Source organism: Plectropomus leopardus, chromosome 15 (assembly GCF_026936395.1).
Source record: "Plectropomus leopardus strain MGB_pleo_1.0 chromosome 15, ASM2693639v1, whole genome shotgun sequence".
Classification (NCBI taxonomy): domain Eukaryota; kingdom Metazoa; phylum Chordata; class Actinopteri; order Perciformes; family Serranidae; genus Plectropomus; species Plectropomus leopardus.
This window is the reverse complement of record NC_142190.1, coordinates 17,818,042-17,832,894: the sequence shown is the minus strand read 5'-3', so window position 1 is coordinate 17,832,894 and position 14,853 is coordinate 17,818,042. Positions and strand designations below refer to the sequence as shown.

Sequence of the window (14,853 nt, the reverse complement as noted above, 5' to 3'; positions counted from 1 at the left end):
CTGGCATTTATTGGTAGCATCATAGAGACGTAACTGAAATTAGTGCTTCATGAACTTTGCCACATTATGTCCAAGAGGTATTGTTTATGTGGATTTAATATTGACTGTATTTCCTTAACATCTGCCCAGTGTATACAAACCAAAAGGCTGGACACAAAAATAGAGAGGAAGTTACAGAAGTTCAAACTTTTAATTTCATAGCCTACCATTAGTTCCTCAGCTGCTGACTTGACCTTCTGACCCCAAACACAACGGACTTACTGTGAATACAATTAGAATAAATGTGTTAGATATATGTTTAAAATCATGGAAAATGACACAAAACACTAACTTGTAAAATAGAATAATCACCTCTTCATAATGCCCTCTCCACACTTATGATTGGCTGAATTATTTGGTTGGCACATCAACACAAAATACTTTGCTGTTAATCAGTGTGACATTTTGGCAACAAATGTAATAATGGGTGATAATGCTGCTAAATTCTACTTGACTAGCAAAAAAAGCATTTGCCTATAAGCAATGTTTTTCCACCCACAACTCATTCAAACTGACTACTTCACTGCAGAACACAACAGTAGGGTCTCGTTTATTTTTCTCAAACACCTACACAGACTGAACATTTTGCATAAAACAAAACCAGAACTATTGTTAAGCGTGATTAGTGAAGTGCACAGTAAACAACAGTAAAGTAAACCTCAAGAGAAACTTAGATAAACTTCAACTTGGCTTGTTACTGAGAGCACAGTCAAGCGCTAAAGCAGTCCACCAGTGTTTTTGAATTCCAGGGCCCTGCGTGGTTGCTCAGAAAGTGTTGCTTGACCAGATCTTTGACTGTCTGGTACATGACAGCTTCGTCCTATAAAACAAACAATTAACAACATCATGCATCACATGGGTCTAAAAACTGCAATGAAGCAGAGTTATAATACAGTCACACTGAGAATTCATGTGAACATCTATTGCTGACACAGACCTTGATGCTGCGGTAGGTGGGAAGATCCAGCAGATAGCTATGCCCACTCAACTGTGCAACTCGGAGGAAGTAACTGTAGAGGGCTCTCTTGCAAAGTCTGCTGGAGAAGCCAGGCCCACTCACAGTGGGAGAGCTGGGAAATAAGAAAATATTCCAATGAATGCTTCCCTGCATATCAGCGATCGTCAGCAGGCAGCTCATGGGCCACATCTAGCCCACCAAAGCTTGCTATCCAATCTACTATTTAATTCAGAAAATGCAAGGAGAAAAAAATGCTTTACAGTATTTAAGATATGTAATATTTTCTTTTATTTCTATATTAAAGCAACCCACAATACAACTGACAACTGAAAACAATTTTATTATGATTGATATACCTATCCCCAATAGAGTTTGACTTGCATAGATGTTATCTATTTTCAGGGTTTCCCCCATGCATTCTTTTTTTTTAAAGGGCCGACACAATCAAAGCATTTCCCACCATAAATACTTTTTCTATTTTTGGAGCTGAAGAGACCATTAGGAGCGCTTTTTAAATTTCTATACTGTTTGGCTTTTTATAGCACGGCATTCTTGAAGTGCAGAGTTTACTCTAAGCAGAGACAGAGCAACAGAAAGCAGCACAGTGAAAGTGAAACTTAACCATTCATTGATCTGAGTCTAAAAGTTTGCTTTCACTCACTCTGCAGCAGCCACTCCTCTCATCCATCGACCTGATCAGCTTTGACTGGATCAATAGATAAATCATCAATCAAACATGCTACAAGGCCCTAAAATTAACTTTTTCATTTACTTATTAAATAACCGGTTATTATTTTTGCATATGATTGTCAATGGCGGACATAGCAGTAACATATATATGGAGTAATATACTCCATATACATATATATGGTGAAAAAGACATCCACCCCACTACCGACAAACTCAAAAAATCCACTCAGCAGATCCACCATCCAGTCAGACACACGGCTGCCTTTTTACTGACCGTTTAAAGCCTAAAACTTGTGCTAATAGCTATTGTTGCTCTGGTTTGAGTTTTTTCGACGATAGAAAAAAACCCTGGTGCTTTTGGTTAGCTAGTTTTTACTAACGTATTGCTGCTCTTAGCTCATACCGCTCATACCGCATTAAAAAATAATTGCAAGCACAGCCATTCCTGGCTTCCTAGTTCAGAACATTTATCTAATATGTTTGATAATACAAGTTACTTTTCTGTTCTTCTCAATATATTCAAGTACTTTTTAAAGGACCTAGTCAAAATGTATCTGATTTTCAAGGTATTCCATTTCTTAAATTTCTCAATGTCAGAGTCAAGTACTTCAAACACCTCAAGCATCTTGTACAATCCCTGAACCCTCTCAACATTCCTCAACTAAACTTTATGTCTGTCATATGCATTTCTGATGGCAGTGCCCGCCCCCTGACGGGCACAGGACCTTTGGTGGTGTCCAGTGGCGTTTGGCACCAGGGCGCTGGCGGCAGATACTTTGAGTCCCATGGGTTGTGAGATGGGGTACCAGCATATCCCATAACGCTCGATTGTATTGGAATTTGGCAAATTCGGACAGATCAGAGCCTTGAGCTCTTTGCCACGTTCCTCAGGCCATTCCTGAGTAGTTTTTGCGGTGTGGCATGGCGCATTGTCCTGTAGTACCGCTGCCAGGAGAGGGTGTACTTGGCTTGCTGGTGTTTGGATTGGTAGTGTGTGTCAAGTGGCATCCACATAAATGGCAGGACCCAAGTTTTCCCAACAGAACATTTCATTGTTACAGGATGATCAAATTGTTCAGTTCACTTGACAGTAGTTTTGATGTTTTGGCTGATCAGTGTGTATATTCCATGTTGTTAAACGTACATCAGTCTAACTTGACATACAGACATGATTTGATTTCCAGCAAATACAAAAAATGCATCCAAAAAGCTGTTGTGGCTATCCGTGCTACAGTGAAGTCGGGCCTTCTTGTCTACTGAAGACACTGACTTGTTATGCATGTGCATTTAACACGCACACACGCACACTCCCTCGCCAATGAGTCATAAAGAAGAGAGCCAGTTAATTAGCAGCAGTGAGAGGTGGATGGTGTCCCTTCAAGTATCCACTATTAAGACCAAAAATTGTACATGTAAAATGTCTGTTCATGCACTGCATTTAGTGCCTTGCTCTTAACAATATGTCCACCTCCAACAATACTTTGGAGGATGCAGTCTCTGCTTCAGGGATTTAGCTGTACTGAACATTAAAAAAAGTGTTTGGCAAGACAATTCTTCACTGCTGTTACAGCAAAAAGTGTGGTCTGGCTGAGTGAGAGAAGGCAGGGTTTCCCACAGGCAGCACTTACCACTGCTGCAAAGCAATTTCCTGGGGGAAACCCTGGAGTGGATCCATGGTGAGCAGCCCAGTGTTGTCAGTAAAGACAAAATTTGAGGGTGGTGCCATTTATGGCAGCAGTCATAGAAGATGACATTAGGAGATGGCTGCGCAGGGTGACAATGGATATCAAATCATTTTAAAGGTTGTCCTGCAAACTGGAGCTAGGAAAAAGGTGATAAGATGTAAAACAAAAATCAGGTAGAGGGGTCTGGGGGCATTCACCTCAAAAAGAAAACTTTTTAGTGACTTTAATACACTTTTAGTGTAAAGCTTACCACAACTTTTAAAAAGGTATTTCACTGATATAAAGAGAGTCCTTACATAAAGCTAGGCCGTGTCTGCAGTAGAAAGACACAAATACTTTTGAAATTGAAACATGGTGGCCTGGGAAAGATGACCAAGCAGATATCTTGGTTCTGACTGAAATCAACCTGACTACTTGCTGGCAGACTTCGGACCTCCGACGACCCTCAGGCTCTAAGGGGGGACTCTTCGGGTATACACAGTTCACTTGGATGGCATATTTTGAAATTGAGAAGGCAAATTTTGCCAAGTTTGCAGGTATGTAAAAGTCTGTATAAAAAAAAATCTACAGTCACTGCAGCTGATGATATTCCACATCCCACTCAAAACTTTCCTTGTCTTTCTATTACTAATATATTCCACATACTGTATAATGGATTCTCCTTGGCAAAATTCAATAGATTTGAGTACAAGCCAAGGCTTTTAGGGAGCAATTAATTGATTCAGTGATGAAAACTATATAACTAAATGATGCTAAGAATAATTGGCATGCTACATTTATATCGCTAAATTAAAGAAGTCTCATACGACGGAAGCAGCATCTCTTTTTGTTTTCACACTGTAACTAGATTTTTTTAGTAGTTGTTTTTGCCATCATTTCAATGCCTCGTGACCTCCCCCTGCACACTCTATGTCCTGTATTTCTGCACTTAAAATTGTTCTCTTCTTCTTCAGGAAACCTATTTTTTATTGCCTATTTATAGTTTATTGTTCAGAACGTCCTGCAGAGCTCATCCTGACACTTTAAACTATGGTGTTGTCTAAAACTAATAGTTCAGGCTGCAGGCCGGAAGCTGAAATAAGCAGCAACACTGCAAATGCCAAGCAAGATCTAAAATCTATTTTTGGCTGTAATCTCAGCTCAAGGACAACACAGCCTCTAGTGAACCCATGACTGTGTCACACTGTAGCTACTGGACATCAGCAGTTGTCTGCAGCTTCAAAACCAAGAGATGGCAACAGCCCCAGGCATCACTGAGACTGTCAAACAAGCAAACTGCATCAGGCACTGCCAGCAGTTCTACTCCATCCCTGAAACTGGCTGCAGGAGTGCAAATGAGGTTACGTTTTAGTCAGGTCAGGCCCCACACTTCTGGTGCAGGGACAAGTTACTGCACGTTACCTTCACCTCCTAAAATTAGTAAAATTGAAACATCATGCAGTTTGTAAACGGATAACGGGCAGAAGACTGATTTCTTGAACATACAGCTGCATCTTACCCATCAATGACGAGGCCCTTGCTACTGTCCAGAACTTCAATATCCTTATCTCCGAGGCACCAGTTGATGCTGAGATCATCATGTCGCCGGGAGGTAACAACAGGCCCCACATAGTCTCCACAGAGAAAGTAGATGTTCTGTTTTTTGTAGGCTGCTGGCAGAATGTCCTCCCATCCATCACCCAGTTGCACGTTGGTGATAACAGACACTTCCTCATTTAAGATCTTCTGGTCCCCTAAATAACCACAACAATCTCAGTATTTGCTCTTCAATCTTTCAGGAGTCTACAAACACATAGGTGAAACAAATGAATCAATGTAACAATATATATTGAAAAGAAAATCTGAAAATCTTTAAGCGACCATTCCTATTGCAGCGAGTACATATCATATCACCTTCAGTGTACTAATTCCAGCAACATCTCAGATACTGTTTATGACTGCACTGAAAATGATAACACCTGAATGTAAAATATCAGGAAACAGTGCGTTAATGTAACACCACCTTAGTCAATATTATAGGAATGGTTTGGTATTTTTTAAAAATATGTTTATTTGAGTTCTTGCAGAGAGTTAGATGAGAAGACTGATCCTACTCTCATCTGCGTATGCAAAATATGAAGCTACAGGCAGCAGCCAGTTTGCTTAGCTTTACATAAAGACTGGAAGCAGTGCGACACAGCTTGACTGGCTCTGTCCAAAGGCAACGAAATTTGCCAATCAGCACCTCTAGAGCTCATCAACTCTTATCTTTTAATGTAAAAAGAATGCATGATTTTACAGGGACTTATTTGATGGACTACATCTTGGCTGAGAGCAGGAAGCTACTGGCTGTAACTTCACATTGATCATACAGATACAAGAGTCATTCTTCTCATAAAGCTGTCAATTTATTTCCTAAACAGTCCCTCCAGGACTTTGTGATGTTGCAAATGCAACCATTAACACCAAGTCAGCCAACCCTGCAATTTTGCCTAATCACAGCAACTTCACCGCAAATTCGACCATTTAAAATGAGTAAAATCTCATTTCATTGTAGAGCTGCACTTAGCGTAGTGATTTGATCAGGCCCTCGTCTCTCTGTTTATCAGAAGACTACTGCTGCGGGCCAGAGTTCTGTGCCTTTGTATACTGTTTGAGTTCTGGGACAGCGTCTCACACACACAGTAACAAGGCTAACTGTTAGCATTACATTGCTTAGCTCCTCATATATATTTATGGTCTTTTAAGACAATGATTTGTTAAATTTTGGTCATACTGTTACTGACTTGTTTTATCACTAGAGCAGGTGTAATATCAACTTTATCCACCCATTCTATTAATACTGCTGCTGTTTTAATTTTTTTATCTACTGTGTGATGTGTTGTGTTGTTGTCTATTAATGTGATGTCTTTAAGAAAATCTGCCATGAAATCAGGCTTTTCAGGACCAAATATCCCCCAAAACAGCCTACGAAAACCTGAAGGGACTGCCTAAAGTATAGAATGAGCTCTGAGGCTCTTTACCTAGCACCATGCTGGTGATGTAGAGCGGCTGGATGAAGTGGCTCAGTAGTGCACCCTGCACCCCAGTGACAGTCCAGCGGCACAACTTGTCACTACCAGACATGCAGCAGACTTTAGCACCCCAGAGACTCGGATCAAGGTAGGCTACAGGGACCAGCAGACCCTTGGCATGATACTGCAGCTTCATAGCGGTCCAAGATTCATTCCCAGGGCCCCTAAACAGGAGAGAATGTTTTGTTTTACTCCCTGGAGCAAAAATTCACATTTACTCCTACTTAACTATAATAAAACAAACGTCCTCCAAATGTACACATCTACTTGTAGGGAATGAGATATCAACCCACGACATTACAAATACACACTGCAAAACGCTGCTTTCAACGAAGCACAAAGAAAGGAATTAAAGTACTTGAGGTAGAAGTTCTTAGCTGCTCCTTGAGGACACTGATTGGTGTAGAGATGCAGACTGATCTTGGGTTTGAGCTGTAGCTGGTGGCTGTCTGCACTGCTCTCAAAAACACAGTTCTCCTTGGCCTTTGGATCAGCATCAAAAAACAGCAGAAGCTGCTTGTACAGAAACCTGAACAAAAGCCAGAAAATACCATCCTCACTTTGAGCCACGCCAGCACTTTAAATGCATCAGTAACTACATCAATGGTACAAGAAAGTGAGCTTGCTGATCCAGGCTGCCTACTCTATCAAAAGCAGCATGTCATGACTTCATTCTGAAAATGACTAAGAAAAAAGGCAATATTTATACACTGCATTAGTATTTAAAGTTAAGATTGAGTAAAGCCCTTGTTGGAAGTCACATTTGCAGTTTTGTACCTCTGGAGAGCCCGTTTGGCAATGATGATGGCGTGGCAGTCATGGACCATTGTCCCATTGTAGCAAAGCCACTTGCTGCAGCTTGAACAGCCAGCTCCCAACGCCACCACCTTGTAATGCTCACATGGACGACTTGCTGTATCCGACACTTCTGTAGGAAAATGACACTATTTTTTCTTTGATTTGGAGCGTGATGTGTGAAGGGCATTTGACTAAGAGGCGCAGAGGTGATGACACATGATTAACAATACATTTTAAAAGCCTCAATTGATTATAAAAGAAACTACCAAGACTGAAACGCCATTTATAAACCATCCTCATCAGTCTCCAAACTGTATCTTGTTACTGAGAGGACTCGCAGTTCATAATTAATCAGACCTTGGATGAAGAAAAGGAATAGATAACAGCTCTCCAGCTTCAAAATGTCAAAATCGTGGCTGGCACTTGCAAGTAAAGCCAGAAATGCATTAATGTTACTCTTCTGAGCACATAGTAACATACTGTAAGTATATGGACATGAACATAAATGGATTCAACTGTCTTCTGCAGTACTGTAAGTTAACCTAAAGCCAATGTCTTACTTTTGAATTGTCTTCCTTTTGAATCCATTGAATTGTATTTTCTCTGACCGCCACAGCATACATGTTTATGTGTTAAAACCTAAAGTGCTTACCCCTGATCAAGACAAATGCTGCCATGTGGCTCTTACAGCCTTGGAAATCAGGACACATCTTCAGGAGGCTGTCGAACTTTTCACTACTTATTACTGCCATGTGACTCTTGTGCCAGTCAGTTCTCCAAACTAAAAGACAGACACACAAAAAAGAGAGCTATATAATAAGGGATAAAATCTATTTTGCACATCACCATATCAGTGCTGTTCTGAAAACCTTCTCAGATACAAGTGATATAAATCAGTGCTTGTCGTGAACATCTTTGTGGACCCTGAAACATTAAGCCGATGGTCACCCGTCGGTCAATGTCAGGCCATTGGTGAGAGTCTATTGCCCTAGTTTTTGCAGTGTGTCCCACATTTTTGTCCCTTGTCGGCCCTCGTCAGCCGTTGCCGGCTGTTTTTTGGCTGATTCAGCATGTTGTATTGATGTTGGCCCCGGCAGAGTTTGTTGTTGAATGAAATTACTTTGATTGGCAGTTCAACTCAGTGCATGGAAAGAAAATCCGAAATAAAGAAAGCACGCAAACTGCGAATGGAGTATGCAGTGCTGTATTCCTTTTACAGGCCCTTTAGTCTTAAACATCTGAATTAGTACTTTCAAACCCCACAGGAAAACAAAAGCTTTCTTATTTTAGAAATGAGTAGTGGTAGCATGAGGTATCAGGGTCTGAAAAATGCTTTTCAGTCTGTGTTGGAAGATGTGTAATGACTCTGCTGTCCTGACTTAAGTTGGCAGTTTATTTCACTGATGTGTAACCAGGACAGAGAAGAGCCTTGACCAAAATAAGAAACCACTGGGTCCTCATAGTAAAAGGAAAACCAATAGTCCAGAGGACAGGATGGATGTGAGTTTAGGGTTTAACTGCAGCTTTGAGGAGGGAGAAGCTCTTTATTGCCCCGTGAGCAACAATAGAACCAGAGACATAAACTTGGATGCAAATTGCAACAGGAAACCAAACCAGAATTAGATATTAAATTCTGAGTGTAAGTATATCTATCAGAATGGATTACTGCCTCTATAAATGTCAGGGGCCGACAGAATCAGCCTGGTCAATTATTGGGGCCAATATTTGGCATTTTGCAGATTATATGTTTTGGTGTTTTATTTTAAGAATTGTTACTAAAATGTATTAATCAAATAGTGCACTACTTTGGCCCCGCTACAGCTGTTTCTCCCCCACTGGCCTGTTTTCACCATAAACTGCATATAAAGATGAACACTTACACCCATAATGCTAAAGAAAAGATCAGTAACTGCAGTATGGGAGTATAACACTCAACCAACACCACAGAAGGCAGTCTGCAATACATGCAAAGAAAGTGTCAGCATGGGAGCAACTTTAACTTTGTATTTTGTGTTTTTTTTAATTCATTTTTAATTCAATTTTTTGCTTGTCTTTATAAAAAAAATTGCTGGGAACTTGCTGTATACGAAATTGAAAGTTACAGTTAATTGAAGGCATGGCTAAAGGCATTTAAATAAAGTTTTGTGTTGAAGTTTGTTATATTCTAAATTTTTAATTTTGACAGAAAGATTTTCATTTTTATTTAAATCCATATCGGTTTAAAATATAAGTTATTGGTCTCATTAACTACTAATAATCAGTATTGATATTGGCCCTGAAAAACCAATATTGGTCATATCCTAGTGACTACTACCACTGTACCTTCAGTCTTATCTGGATTCTTGAAGTCCTGGATCTGGACCGGGATCAGCTCTTCATCTGAGAGTATGCTTACAGTGGGTGACACACCATGGAGAGAGAGACCGGCTCCATCATCATCTGAGTGTTCACACTGAGAAAAACATAATAATACTGGTAAAACATACGTTTGTGGTTTTCTCCTCTCATCAACCTTGAATCTACTTCTCTAGTGTTTATTTAGTAAAGCATGCAGTTGTCAATACATGGTTGTCACATGTAAACACACTGAGAGATAACAGGACAAGAAGGACCGTCTGAGATTAACGTTGACAATGTATTTCTGCCGTTCACAGCTTAAGTGGCAAAGTGGCTTGTGTCTTGACAATATGACAAAAATACTGAGAATATTTTGTTAATTATATATATTCATTAATTTCAAGAACGTACAAATGCAACAAAATAAGTGTTACAGTTGTATATGTCAACGTAACATTGCAAAAGTCTCTGTGCTGTGTGTACTAAAAAAGAAAAAACTAAACCTCAGAATTAAACCCGTTCTGTGCATGTAATGTCTGCCAAATTACATTCTGGGTTTCCATAAGACAAACATTTTTTGAAATGCAAAAGGCATGATATCCATCTAAACAAAACCCATTTCATGCATTCAAGTGCTATATTACCCTCAGCTGGATTTAAAAGTGTAAAAAAACTACAGCATAGACATTACCTTGAAGATGGCCAATATAACTTTCAGAACTACAATTTTCAAGTTTAAAGCATAATGTAAGCCTTTACTGTCTTCTTTGAAGGTTTTGTGGCCGATTTAACTGTTATTTTATTTATTATTTAATTATATATATATATATATATATATATATATATATATATATATATATATATATATATATATATATATATATATATATAATGCGTGTGTATGCATATATGTATGTTTACCTCATCGCCCAATAGGATGTTCCCAGAATCAAGTTTATCTTACCTGAGAAAGTGATTCCTCTTTTACATGCCCATGGTCTCCAGAAGCAGATTGATCTTTCCTAAAATGGTAACATAAACAGTGACCAGATTTAACATTTTAAATTGAGCAGTTGATTGCTCAAAATGTCTGGATGAATGTCAATAACATTTGCACGTCCCAAAATACTACAACAGTAGCTAACTCAACTTAAACATGGCTGCTAACGTTTTTAGATTTTCCTCACCACCACTTTCAGCAATATCAGTTCTGAACACATTTTGGCTGCTCTCCTCTCAGTGCAGAAACCTTATAGATGTTAAGTGCAAAGCAGGGTTAGAGGGTGAGACTTAAGACCAAAGCATCATTACAAAGCTGGTGCCTACATTTTTTTTCTCACTCTGAATCTTTAAGTAGAAGTGTGAAGGAATAGCCTGTGGATGCACAAATGAGATCACACTTCTTCATTTATATTTCAGGCATTGAGATGAAAACTTCTCAGAGAATTCTGGGGATATTTTTGATTTTGACTTTAATTCGAGTTAGAGTTTGGTTGCCAATTTCATAATTGACAGAGAAGGGACAAAACGGAAGAGAGGATGATTGAAACAACAAAAGGTTCAGAGAAGATTCAAACAAATTACATGACGTGTCACAACCAAATGAGTCAGTGGGCTGTCCACTGTCCTGTAACTCTCAGTAATGAGCTTCAGTAACTGACAGTGCCTAAGTGCCTAGTTTGGACACATTTGCCAGCAGGCTCCTCACCTGCCTGATTTGTGACCTCAGTAACAAGAAGCCACAACAAAACAAAAGCCAAATTGCCGTTGACAAAGAAAAAGTTAAGAGCTTGGTGTAACAGAGATATAGAGTGCACTCTCAGAAAAAAAAAAGCTTGAACAGAAACAGAGATATGGTCATGAGAGGCCTAATGCAAGGCTGAGGACTGTGACTGTACATCTGTCATGTACTGTGTTTCTGCACAGTGGTTTGCTTAAAATTCAAGGAGGATACAGCCCCCCCAAAAAAAAAAATTCCATCAGCAATATTGAGCAATAAGTTGGTTCTTGTAATAGTGGCCCTGCGCCATCATATACTGTATGTTGGACCTGCAAAAAAGCTATGAGACAATCAGACCTCTCAGTTCATCTCATTGTTGCTGTAACAGTCAGTTAAAGCCTTTGTAGCCTGGAGCAACATCACTTTACTTGTGCTGCTTTCCTTTCACAAGTACTTAAGCCTTTGAACTCAGAGCAAAATTGGGATTTCTTTCAAAAACATGGGAAAACGGCAAAGAGCAAGTTGGTAATAATTATTTTACAAATTAGTAGATTTAGAAACTTAATTTTAAAAAATCTACGGAAAATGACTGGGGAAAAAAGAAAAAAGCTAGGGAAAAACTATTTTAATAATTATCACGATTACATATTAAAAATAATTTTACTTTTTAAAAAAAGATATTATTTAAGCACGAGGTCTTCATTTTTACATTTTTTTTCACTAATTTTCTTTTAACTCATTCCTGGCTAATTTCTGCACAATTTCTTCTTCTGTTGCTCATTTCCGTCTTTCCAATATGCTCAGTTTTTAAAGGGTTAAAGTCTGAAGAAAGTGACTTTAATTTTATGGCACCAGATGCTGGAGAAGCCAGTAGTAATATTCATTCTCGCATTTCTTTTACAAATTGCCCTAATTCTTTTTCTGTTGTCTTCAAGTAATTGACATCGTTATGTGAGTCTTCCTGCATCCTTTTTAGGAATGGATACTATCATAATTACACTTATCATTATTATTGTTAGCATTGTTATCATCAGTATATATATAGACACACACACACACACACACACACACACACATATACACACTATATATAAACGTCATGTAAAATGAAACCTTGCCCACTTGCCCTCTCTACTGTTACTAAACCGCAATACAACACTTCCACCTTTTCCATACCTCGGCCCAGAAGCATCGCTGCAAACGGGCATGTCATCTGTCAGCTGGACCCGGGGACGGCAGTGGTGCAAGCTTCGGTCAAAATCTGGCAGAAACTGTAAACTAGCACCGCCTCTTTTTGGACTGTATTTAAATGCTTCCTGATCCACCATGCTTTACAAGCAACCTGTAGAAAAAAAAGATTTTAACTTAGTGTGAGGGTTTCAGCTTTAAAGGGTGCAAAAATGCCTCATTTTACAACAGTCCCAGGACTTCCTATTTGTGTTGTTGTGAGAACTGCTTTTTCTAAATTTGCTTGCTATTTCTATTTCAGGTGACCTTCAACTGATAATGTCTCATAATGCAAAGTTGCTGGTAGGGATAACACATCATTGGGATACAAAAACTATATACAAGTAAATAAAATAAAAATCACCTGCATGCCTAAAATTGCTTACAGACAAACTATTAGATACATTTCATGCTTCAGGGAGAAGAACTAATGAACTAAAGAACTAATACTTAATTCTTAACTTACCTTTAACTGATTACTTTTAAATTACCCCACAATTGGCAAATAATTTGATACTTGTTGGACTTGACTTGAGTTCATATGTGAACTCTTACAAACTGGGTGATACAAGCATCTTCTGTTTATACATTTTTTAATATAATTATGAATTTATTTATTCATTACATGTCAGTGAACATTAGTGTGCTGATTTTGTATCGACAAGGCATGGGAGATATGTCTATTTTAGAGTTTCGGACAAAATTATATTACTGCAATTTTAAATGTGCGCTGAGTATTGTGATAACTAGGGCTGCAAATTGAAAGCAGCTTCTTTAATCTGTTATTGGTAAAACAAATAACAATGGACTAATCAACCAATCATTATTTGAAATACAAAACAAAACTAAAAAAAAAAACAACACATAAAACTTGGCTTATTTCAAACAATACCAAATGTGTTTTTCTCTCAAAGTTCACAGCAACACATTGCATATACTTTGACAGAATTGCAAAGCCTCCTGAATAAATGTTACATGATCTATTAAATTCTTGTTGTCATCCCTAGTGATTACATATTGCAATGTATGTTATAACTATACTGTATATTGAAATGCATTACCTTCATAATAAAATTAAGTTTTCCCTATGTTCACTTTAAAGCGAATAATTTTTATTACAGCATAGTGTTTCTCGTACACCAGGGTTCATACATTGTCATGAACAAAATTTTAAAAAATTTCCTTGACTTCTCAAGGATACAAAATAACTTGCCTCACTTGAAGAGCATTTTTCAAAAATATAAGATTCAAACTCTATTGAAACATAATTCAGCAAACAACATCATGTGTTCAAGGACTGTCAGAAATATGAAAAAACAATAATAATAATTTCTGTTTTTACATTTCCTAGCTGTGATAAATAGGGTCATTGTGACGTTTTCTATACTTTTTTTAAAGAAAAAAATTGCTTTTTTTGGACATGTCTAGTGGGCGTACATGAAAGGAGAGGGGGAGAAAATGAATACACTTCCATTATGCACAAATACACAGAAACATAACAACCAAAACGTTATCAAACGTCAACAAATCACACGTTAGCTAACATTGCGCTAAATTATCGCCTAAACTTATAGAGAGGAATTAGGCTACTAGATAATAAAATAACATGTTACTCCATATTAATGAGCGTCACTTCACAGCAGCCAGCGAAGTTGAAGGACAGTCCAAACAACGCCCTGTTAGCCTGCTCGCGACAAAGCTAACGTTAGCTCGAGTCGCTAAGTGACACCGTAGGCTGTTTAAATCTATCGTCAACGCCAGCGCTATGAAAACTTGGTTCGTTTTAAGACAAACCCGTGAAAGAAAACGATAAACTAAACGTACGCTGATATCTTTAATTTTCACCGCTCAAACATTTGAAGCGACGACTGCTAACGTTACCTGTTTTAGCAAGCCGAGATGTTTTAGCTAGCTAACGTTCGTGTGTTTCTGCGCCAACCGGCAACGTCGAAACGCTTAACGTCGGATTTTTAGTAAAAGCTGTGAGGTGACTCCCGAAGAAATTGGGCCACATATTACTCAAAGTTTACCTTAAGTCTTTTTGGCGTTCACTGAAGCTGCTGGAGACGAGGTAGCCGCGGTTGTGTCCAACTGTCTGGATCCAGAGCCGTACTAAGGACGTGATACTGGGTAGGTGAAACTGGCAACCTTGGAGGCAAGTGAAAGGGGGAATATAAGCATGTTTCCTTCCTGTTGTGGTGCTACAATCAGCTTTAGATGTTTATTAGATATTATGAAGACACTTGCAGCCTAATATTTCCATTTTGAATGTAACAACATGTACACTATATTGTCAAAAGTATGTGGACACCTGAACTTTACACACCTATATGTGATTGTTGAATA

The 14,853-nt window shown here is 38.6% G+C and overlaps 1 protein-coding gene and 1 long non-coding RNA gene across 2 annotated transcripts in view; one reads left to right on the top strand and one right to left on the bottom strand.

The window, feature by feature from the left end:
• Positions 1-558: 558 nt before the first annotated feature.
• Positions 559-14,655, bottom strand: adad2 (adenosine deaminase domain containing 2). Its single transcript, XM_042499817.2, has 11 exons — positions 14,538-14,655; positions 12,457-12,622; positions 10,525-10,582; positions 9,546-9,675; positions 7,876-8,004; positions 7,203-7,353; positions 6,784-6,954; positions 6,375-6,589; positions 4,871-5,105; positions 977-1,109; positions 559-859 (listed from the first exon to the last, which is right to left on the bottom strand). The coding sequence occupies exons 2-11, from the start codon at positions 12,606-12,608 to the stop codon at positions 749-751; spliced, it is 1,485 nt and encodes a 494-aa protein (XP_042355751.2). The 5' UTR covers positions 12,609-12,622; positions 14,538-14,655; the 3' UTR covers positions 559-748.
• Positions 14,146-14,853, top strand: part of LOC148187266 (uncharacterized) — a 44,595-nt gene continuing 43,887 nt past the window's right edge. The window contains exon 1 of the long non-coding RNA XR_015778998.1: positions 14,146-14,637. This is a non-coding gene — a long non-coding RNA (uncharacterized LOC148187266). The remainder of the gene's footprint in view (positions 14,638-14,853) is intronic.

Bases quoted from the DNA above. Each gene is read 5' to 3' on its own strand.
- adad2 (XM_042499817.2), bottom strand. From the start codon at position 12,608: ATGGTGGATCAGGAAGCATTTAAATACAGTCCAAAAAGAGGCGGTGCT. The intron at 8,005-9,545 runs GTACAGTGGTAG...TCTGTCTTTTAG, and splicing joins GAATCCAGATAAGACTGAAG to TTTGGAGAACTGACTGGCAC. The intron at 7,354-7,875 runs GTAAGCACTTTA...ATTTTCCTACAG, and splicing joins AGCATTTGTCTTGATCAGGG to AAGTGTCGGATACAGCAAGT.